The sequence below is a fragment of the Cricetulus griseus genome, chromosome X (assembly GCF_003668045.3).
Source record: "Cricetulus griseus strain 17A/GY chromosome X, alternate assembly CriGri-PICRH-1.0, whole genome shotgun sequence".
Classification (NCBI taxonomy): domain Eukaryota; kingdom Metazoa; phylum Chordata; class Mammalia; order Rodentia; family Cricetidae; genus Cricetulus; species Cricetulus griseus.
In genome coordinates, this window is record NC_048604.1 from 111,626,884 (window position 1) to 111,636,511 (window position 9,628).

General features: G+C 37.8%; 1 protein-coding gene across 1 annotated transcript; it reads left to right on the forward strand.

Moving 5' to 3' along the window:
- Positions 1–220: 220 nt before the first annotated feature.
- On the forward strand, positions 221–2,349 carry Nbdy (negative regulator of P-body association). The gene is made up of 2 exons (XM_035449905.1): positions 221–571; positions 2,280–2,349. The coding sequence occupies exon 1, from the start codon at positions 335–337 to the stop codon at positions 539–541; it is 207 nt and encodes a 68-aa protein (XP_035305796.1). The 5' UTR covers positions 221–334; the 3' UTR covers positions 542–571; positions 2,280–2,349.
- Positions 2,350–9,628: the final 7,279 nt, after the last annotated feature.

Below are 9,628 nucleotides of genomic sequence, written 5' to 3' on the forward strand. Positions count from 1 at the left end.
GGCAAGTTACAGGCAAATTGACATTTTTAAAATTAAACTGTATAAAACTCTCCCTGCAGTTAATTAAACTGTGAGAGAGATGTGCTATGGGAAAGCGTTTTATTAAATGTGCACTTTTTTTTTGCATTCCATTCTCGTAGAAAGGTTAAAATGGGATGGGGAACGGAGCGCTGTGGAGGCGGAGAAGGGATATACGTCTCAGGATACAGGAAATACGGTAACTGCGAAACCAGGAGGAAGCCAGCCCCGTGCCTGGAGGGGATCCGCCATCTCAGATCTCTCGGCCTTGCCAGGGCCCACCAGAGAAGACTGACGCTCTGGTCCGGCCATACCTATGGGGGACCAACCTTGTGCCTCCGGGAGATCCACGCTCCCACCAGGAAATACGCGGGAACCCAAGCCTCCAAAAAAGCGCTGTCTCCTGGCTCCACGGTGGGATTATCCAGAAGGGACTCCCAGTGGAGGTAGTACCACTCTCCCCTCGGCGCCTCCTCCTGCATCTACTGGACTGAAGTCTCACCCTCCTCCGCCGGAGAAGTAGTGAAATAGCTTTTTTCGCAGCCTAAATCAGGTCAGATACTTTCTTTCTCATCTGGGACATCCAGGCTCTCTGAAACTTAATTATGCTTTTTCCCAGCCCCCCTTCCTGTTCTTTCCACAAATTCAAAAAAGAGGAGAAACAACATACAGGCGTTGAACTGCTCTTTTACAAAGTATGCCTGGATGAAATGGGTATTTGATTGCATTCAGTAATTAAGATATTTTACATGAGATAATTGTACTCTTTTAAAATAAACTGCAGTGTTTTGATTTTCGTGACAGGCCAAGGTGTAGGGAGGTACTAACAAAATGTTCACTGGTTGATAAATTAAAATTGGATGGGGATTTACTATACTGTTCTCTGTACTTTTGTGTATATTGGAAATTTTTTTCCATTTAAAAATGCTTCGTTCAAGACCAAGATGTGCCTAAGGCCTAATGCCTGTGCCCAGAGGGGATTGTAAGGTGAGAGCTTTGAGAACTAGGGTTTTTTTTTTATGTGTAAAATGGGTTTGAATAAATGAAAACAAAAGTTACAGGATGATGATCAAACTCAAGTACCATAAAAATGTGCTTGTTCAAGGTATTCAGGAATCATGGATGAACGAGGTCACTGCCCGTTACTAATGACAGCCATCAAAGAGGAAGGGAGAACTTTGGGTGTGCCATACGAGATGGAATGGTTTTCTAGGCCTAGTGTTTCCAGAATGAAAGCCCAAGGGCAGGCTTGTTCTGAGGCATCTGGTCTGTAATTCTCTGTCTGTGAAAGAGATGGGCTACAGGCTTGTAGGCCTTGACGGTTTGCTAAGGAGTGCGCAGTTTATTCTCGAAGCATGAATCCCATTGGCGATTTCCAACCAAGCGCTGTTTCTTGTTTCAAGACACTAATTCTTCCTTTCAGGAAACAATAGCCTGTTTAAATGAGCCTTATAGTCTGTGAAAAAAGAAAACAACCAAGTTTCAGTCAAGTCTCATAATGCCTTCTTCATCTCACACCTTTATGCAGTCGTTGGGGTGGTTAGGCCTTCCTTGCACAGGGAGACGTGGAAGCAGATGACTAAGGCACAGTGGCTGTTGCGCAGCAGGAGTAATAGACATTTGAGCAAGTCATGAATAACGTTGGCAACCGTGGGTCTTCTGGGTATCAGGTTTGTTGCTAAAGCATAAAAAGGGAAGGAGTTCCATTTCACCTAAAAGCAGTTGATTGTTATTCCATAGGCCCTTCCTCCACTCCACACTTTTTTTTAACCTCTATTCAAAGGCAAAATGTGGTAATGCAGGCTTTAGGGAGTGAAATGCTCACCTAGAAAACAAAGGAAGCTATTCAGGGCAAGAAATGTGTAGGAGCTGCCTAATTTCTCCCCAGTGACTTAAATCGTAGACAATTGTAATGGCAAGTAGTGAATTTTTTTTTCTGTGTGTGTACACCACATTTTTTTCCAAAGGGTTTTGCATGTTTGAGGTTAATCACAGATTCACCAAAGGATGTTTGTCTAGGCCAATAAGTTCTTGTGTTACTACAAGTTGTGTCCATGTTGAGATGTGATTAAAGAGAAAAATGCTTGGTTCCAGAGATATGATGCAGTGAGCTGCTGTGCAGAACATACCTCCTCATACTGTGTACCCAACTATTCAATAGGAATGCGCCATGGAATTGGGAGCTGACAGGAATGTAAGGAACATGAGTCAGACTGCATGTGACAGATGGAATGACTTCACCTTGCTTTATTGTTTTTCAGTCTTTGAAAGATTGCAGTATGACTCCATTTCCTTGGTGCATTTGTAAAATAGTTCACCCATTGAAGACCATGAAGACTCTTTCCAATGCTACCCTGCTTTTGCTGGTGTCCCGCACCTGGAAGTTGTGATGCTCAAGGTAATCTTTTTTGTTTTGTTTTATTTTTTTTACTAAAAATGCATGTAAAGGAAGAAGAAAGGAACTGATTATGGCATGTTCAAAATAACTGGACAAAACCCAAGAAGCTAGCATTAGTCATAAAATTGAAACATTTTTTGTATTCTATGAAATGATATGCACCAAGAAATACCCACATAAATCTGCAAGGCTTTAGTAAATTTACTGCTGATTGCTTTATAGTTTCTGTTGTTACTTCCAAGTGAGTCTTTTTAAACCCCATTTTCTAATTGTTGCTAGTAAAGGAGAAAATGACTGGTACTTTTGTATTGATTTTATAACATGCATCCTTTCTGAATTATATTTTTCTAGTAATTTATAGGTTATCTTGGGCTATTTTTAAATTATATTGTATTGGCACTGTCTTCTTTACCAGTACATATTTTTTAGTTTGTCCAAGAAAATTGGTGTTTTTTTTTTCTTTTTTGTGTTTTGAGACAGGGTTTCTCTGTGTGGCAGTCCTGGCTGTCCTGGAACTCACTCTGTAGACCAGGCTGGCCTTGAACTCACAGAGATCTTCTTGTCTCTGCCTTCTGAGTACTGGGATTAAAGGCGTGGACCACCACCGCCCAGCCAAAAATTAGTATTCATAGTTTGCTGAGAGGATTTATTGTGAATGGATATGGAGGTTTTTTCCACCAAATATTTTGTCTGTATCTACTCACATAAGCATATTTTCCCCATTCATATGACAACATGAGAATGTGATAAGTTACAATAATTTTAATGAATTTTCTTATTTTGGTTTTAACAAGTCTTCATTTTTTGGGAGGTTGGGATAGGACAGAGATTAGTCTCTTGTATTGGTCTTCAGGAATCATCCACTTTTTTGTCTTTTGTTTATTTTGTTTTGTTTTTTGAGACAAGAGCTGTTACCGAGACCTGATGAGGATAGGCTGGCTGGCTAGTGAGCCCAGGTGATCAGGAGCCCAGTGAGCCCGGGTGATCACTGTCTCCACCTCCCCAGCACTGGGGTTGCATAGCCTGGCTACCACACCCAGCTTTTACTTAGGTGCTAGAGATAAAATTTATTTAGGTCTTTGTGCTTGAATATCAAGCAGTTTGCTTACAGAGCCATCTCTCCAGCCCTGTTTTCTCTTTTAATTACCTTATCTATATTTCTTTTTTGTTCGTTTTTCTAATTCAGTGAATTGGACTCTAGCTTATTAATATTTCTTTTCGAAAATAAAAAGTTAAAACTACGAATTATTCTCTACCAGTTTGTAAGAATTTCAGTTTTATGTATATTACTTTGTTATTATACTTAAACAATTATCGATTTATAATGTTTCTGGTGATTTTTTAATTTGGCCATTTTATATGTATGTGTGTTTTGCCTGCATGTATGTATATACCACGTATATGCTTGGTGCCTTTGGATGTCAGAAGAGAACATCAGATTCTCTGGAACTGGAGTTTTAGATGGCTGCAAGTTGCCACATGGGTGATGGGAACTGTGCCCCATCCTCTACAAGAACAACAAGTGCTCTTAACTGCTGAGCCATCTCTCCAGCCCCAGCCTATGGCATTTTATTTTTGTTTTATAGATTTTCAGTTATTCATGCATTATTTTAAAAAATTGTATTATGAAGCCATTAACCAAGCTACAAATTAAATTTTATTTTCTCCCACTTTAAAGTATTTTTAATCCTTCTTGAAACAAAAACAAAAAAGAAATTTTTATACATGCTGTGCATCTCAATAGAATTTGGTAATATAAAACTTTTTTTGCCAGGTATGGTGGTGCATACCTTTAATTCCAGTACCCAGGAGGCAGAGACAGGTGGATCTCTATGAGTTTGAGGCAAGTCTAGTCTATATAGTGAGTCAGGCCAGCCTGGGCTGTATAGTGACACCTTGTCTACAAACAAAACAAAAACTGAAATCTTTTTTTCTTTCATAAATATAAAGATCATGGTTAGGATGTTTATTAATATTTAAATCCATGGTTAAACTGTGAGGATATTATAGAAAACCTCCCATACACTTATCCACATTTATCAACTATTTATTTTGCCACATTTGCTCTCCCATTCTCTTTCATTCTGCCATTTCAAAAGGAATTTTCAGCTGTATTTCTGCTTTACTTCTTAATACTTCACTGTGTTTACTTGAACTACATACTTCCTCATACATTTTCTGTTTCCTTTTCTTGGCTGAAGCTGCAATCCAGGATGATGTATTGCACCTGTGTGTGTGTGTGTGTGTGTGTGTGTGTGTGTGTGTGTGTGTGTGTGTGTGTGTGTGTGTCTTTCTAGTCTTTGATCAGGAAGTTTCTTGAATTTCTTCAATCTTCTTTGTTTTTGTTGCCATTGACAATTTCTCAAAATAGACAATTGTTTTGTAGAACACTCCTCAATTTAGATGTGTGTATCATTTCCTCCTCTTTATATTTTGATGATGTATGTTGGCAGGAAGACCACAGAATTCTTATTAAGTTTTTCTCTGGACATCATATTCCTAGATTGCTCATGATGCAGATGTCATATCAACATTGACTTCTTGGTTAAGTCACTAGGATTTTGTTAGATTAACCCATTGTTTTCTCTTTACAGTCAATAATTTTGCTGTGAATACTTGGAGATTGTGTAACATTTCTGTTTCTCATCAAACTGTCTTCTAGTAGTTTTTACATCAGTTGATTATTCTTGACTGAGTGTTTTTACTATGGTGATTATAGAGTAATAAATTTCAAATTTCAATCTCCATCATTTTTACTGCATTCCATAACTTATATTCTACTTGAAGAGAACACTTTCTTCCATTTGTTAATTATATTTAGACACCTAAATTTTGTATTATTTCATAAATAGCCTGTTGGTATCATAATTATTTTATTCAGTTTGTCTTTGTTATCCTTTGGCATGTTCACCATTCTTTGACAGATATTTATACTTATTTTAACATTTCTTTTCTTCCTTACTTTTAGGCTCATCTCATATTTTCTACCCCATTGACCATTTCTCTATTTGGCTGTGCTACTGGGAGATCATATTTACAAACTGAGGTGTGGATCTATGGATCTTTTTTTATCTTGTTATTTTACATTTAATTTCAGAACATTGTTTCATATTTGCTGAAATTTGCCTTATGTCTTAGAGAACATAATGATTACTGTTTCTCATGTGTTTGTTAAAGGTTTGTATATCCCACCAGTTGTATATGAGGGTCTTTAAGTATCTGTTAAATGTGTTATGTTGTACAAATCTTCTATATCCCTAGTAAAGTCTAGGATACATCTTTTATCATTTTTATGACCCTTTTCTTAAATCTTTCCTTAAAATCTATTTTGTTTGCTATTAATATAGATAGTTACATCAAGATTCCATTGTGGTGATGGTATTTCTTTTTCCATTTTTTAATCTACTCATTTTTCTTTTGAGACAGGGCCTCTCTATGTAGCTCTGGATGGCTTGGAACTAACAGAGATCCTCATTCCTCTGCCTTGTGAATGCTGGGATTAAAGGCATGTGCCACCATGCTCTACATCCCTCCATTTTTACTGTATATTGTGTTTTCTTGAGTTTTTTAGTTTATTGTGAATTTAGGGCTCAAAACAACTTTACTCTATTACACTGCTGTGGATGAGAAGGCTTGTGTAAGTTTCATCTGATTAAATCAAAGTGCTGGCCAGCTGTACTCCTTCTCAGAGGCTCTAGAAGAGAATTTGTTCTCTGCTCCTTAGGTTGTTGGTAGAATTGAGTTTCTTACAATGGTAAGAGTAAGACCCCCATTTTCTTGATGGATGGCAGCTGATAGGTGTTCCCAGCTTTTACAAGCTCTTCATTTGTGATCCTCTTTCATTGTCTTCAAAACCAACTGTAAGTTAAGTCCCTCTCACTTACAATTTCTCCATTTCCTATTCTCATCCACCCTCTCTCTGACTCAGGTAGGAAAATGATTTCTCTGTTTAAATATATATTCAGTCAGAGTATGCCACTTAGTTAATCCAGAGGAAATTCTTCTGTCTTGAAATCCATAACCGAATTACATCAGCAGAGTTCTTTTACTTTGTAAAGTGGTGTAGTCACCAGTCCTGGGAATTGATGTGAAGTCCTTTATGTACCTATTATTCTGCTTTCCACACATTCCATTGTAGCAGCTAACCATAACCATAACTCAGTGTTTGATAATCCATTCTTTCATTCAACCAGCAGAAATATTTTCAAAAACATATATTAAAGCAAACATCTGTTATATTACAGACATTGTACCAGGTGCCCATACTGCAAAAATAAGATGTCTAACTCACCCACTAAAGACATAAACCAGTTTGGTAAGTTCTGTAGGAATTAGCACGTAATGCTGTGTAAGAGAATGAAAAAGGCTGTACTGCCTAGATTAGAAGTACCAAGATGGATTTTTGTATGGATCAATGTCTATGCTGAGTCTTAAAAAGTACTCTTGGGTATTAAGGGTGGGGAATGGTAAAATGATATATTAGTTAGTTTTCTGGTGCTGTGACAAAATACCATGACCAAAACAACCTATGGAAGACAGAGTTTATTTTGGTTCACGGTTCTGGAGAGACAGAGCCCATAATGGTGAGGAAGGCATGTCAGCAGGCAGCTGGAGCAGGAAGTTCCTTATTCAGACACAGGAAGCAGAGAGAGCAAGCAACAAGTAGGGCAAGGCTATTAACCTCCAATGGTCACTTCCAGTTACTTCATTCCTCCAGAATGGCTCCATCACATTTCCTGAAACCCAGGAGGTTGGTCCTGAACTCTCAAGCACTAATCCTGTCCCAGCCTTCCGAGTTGCTAGAATGACAGGCATGTGCCACTGTAACACTTCCTAGCAGCAGCAACCAACTGGAGACCAAGTGTCAAATATAGAGGACATTTCTCATTCAAATCATCATAAGGGCAAGTAAAGAATACTTCAAGTAGTGAGACTGTAATGACCAAATGTACAGAGTTCACTCAAGTCAACCTGTTCTTTTACAGGGTACCGATAATAGTAGCTAGATTTGTAAACTGTGTAACTTTCTGGGATGTAGGTTGAACTTATTGAGTAATGTGGAATATGGATATGAAGACTTTGAGTTCTTTATTAAATAGTTTCCTGATAAATCAGTAAGAAATATAAAGTTATTAAAAACTTTTAAGGAAAGCCAAATGTGGTGGCACACTCTTTTAATTCGAGCATTTGGAAGGTAGAGGCAGATGGATCTCTGTGAGTTCAAGACAAAACTGGTTTACATAGCAAGGTCCAGGCTAGCCGGGCTACACAGGCAGACCCTGCTTTAGAAAGAAACTTTTAAAGGATAGTGTTATGTTCACATTTGTATTTTATATACATCATACCAATCTTCATGTGGAAGATAGCATGGAAAGATATTGGATTGAAAAGATAGTTAATAATGTGAAAATCCTTCAAGTAATAAAACCCCTAGTTTGGTCACTGATAGTTGGGATGAAATACAGAGAAACTGATTAAGAAAGATTTTTGCAATATTGATCAGATGGTATATTAATCAGTTTAACCTGTGAAACATAATCAGTAGAAGATATGTAATAAGAAATTGTATACAATTACAGTGTATGACTGGGGTAGATTGAACAAGTCTGAAATTTGTAGAATAGGCTTATAGGAAGGACATCCTGGAATTCTCCAGCGCAGGCTACAACTGGGATGTACATTTCAGGGAAGCTTTACCTCTATTCTTCATTCCTGTCAACTGACTAAATCAGATCTACCTAGATTATCTCCTAGCTCCTTATTTAAAGCCAAATGGTTGTAGGTGTCAGTTACAAGAAAAACAAAATAACTTCGCAGCTGCCCTGGGATCTTGTTTGAATAACCTAGTAAAACTAACTTGACAAATGTTCATGACGGATTGAGGAAGGCAATCCTCAAGTTCCCGAATTTAATATTACGTGAAATCACTGGGATGCAGACTGCAATACATAGGATAATTTTCACTATTTTGAGCAAGCTAGCTAGGAGGAGATTGCTGGTAAGCTGGTAAAGATCCAAGATGACAAGAAAAGTTTTTGATGATGAGGTTAAAAAGTGCTGTCAGGAGTGATAGTGCAAGGCAAGGGAACAAGCTAGATACTCTAACATGCAGATACATGTAGCAAACTGTCTGAATAAAACTCTAGGATCAGCGACACTTCAAGAATAGCCAGAGAAAGGTGAACAAAGGGGAAGTAGAGGACAGTTCCTGGGAGAGTTTGCTGTCCAGATTTTACAGAAAATTCAGAAAGCAGTGTCATATGGGAAATGGTTTAATATTGAGAAATTATTTACTGCTGCCTTTTCACTTTTGACACAGCTTTGAGACTGGTATCTCTAATATATATAACCATATTGTTTCTCTGCTTAAAATTCTTTCATGATTTCCTATCTATAATAAAATCTTAAATGGCTTGCAGATTACATATGGCTCGTCTCTTAAACCTGATATATTACCATTAAGCCCTGCACCTTGTAACAACTTTACCAAAGTCTTTTGTTGGATTTCTCTTTTCTTTTGCCTTTGTTTTGTTTTTTCAAGGCAGGGTTCCTCTTTGTAGCACTGGCTGTCCTTCCTGGAACTCACTTTGTAGATCAGGCTGGCCTCAAGCTGCCCAGCTTGGTTGGATTTCTTACCCCACTGTGATTCTCTTGAATTTACTGTTACTTTGGTTCATTTCACATTACATTTAGAACTCTGAAATTTCCACAGTCTGCCTTATAGACACTCGCTTAACATGGCCTCAGGAGATTTTATCCAGATTCCCTGACCTCTACTTCAAGAAGCCAGTATTTCTTGCAGCTTTGTAATTATCTTTATTTCTCATCCCAGTATTTATATTTGTTTGCACATAGCAGATATCAAAATAGTAGAAATACTCTGAAATCTCAGTGTCATTAAATTTTACCTGGTAGATTCTGAAAGACCATTGGTGTGAGCAACAAAATTTTGCTGGGTCTGCTTGTTTCTCACCTTTTATTGAAAATGGACTCTTTTCTCATACAATCCATCCTGATTACAGTTTCTCCTTCCTCTAATCCTCTCCGCCTTCCTTCCATCCAGATCCACTCCCTTCCTGTCTCTCATTAGAAAAGAACGGGCTTCTAAGAGATAACAAGAAGACATAATAAAATAAAATATAATAAGATAAAGCTATCATATAGATGTTGGACAAGAGAAACTAACAGAAGGCAAAGAGCCCAAGAGAAAGC

Excerpts from the sequence above, each read along its gene's own strand:
- Nbdy (XM_035449905.1), top strand. The coding sequence starts at position 335 with ATGGGGGACCAACCTTGTGCCTCCGGGAGATCCACGCTCCCACCAGGA.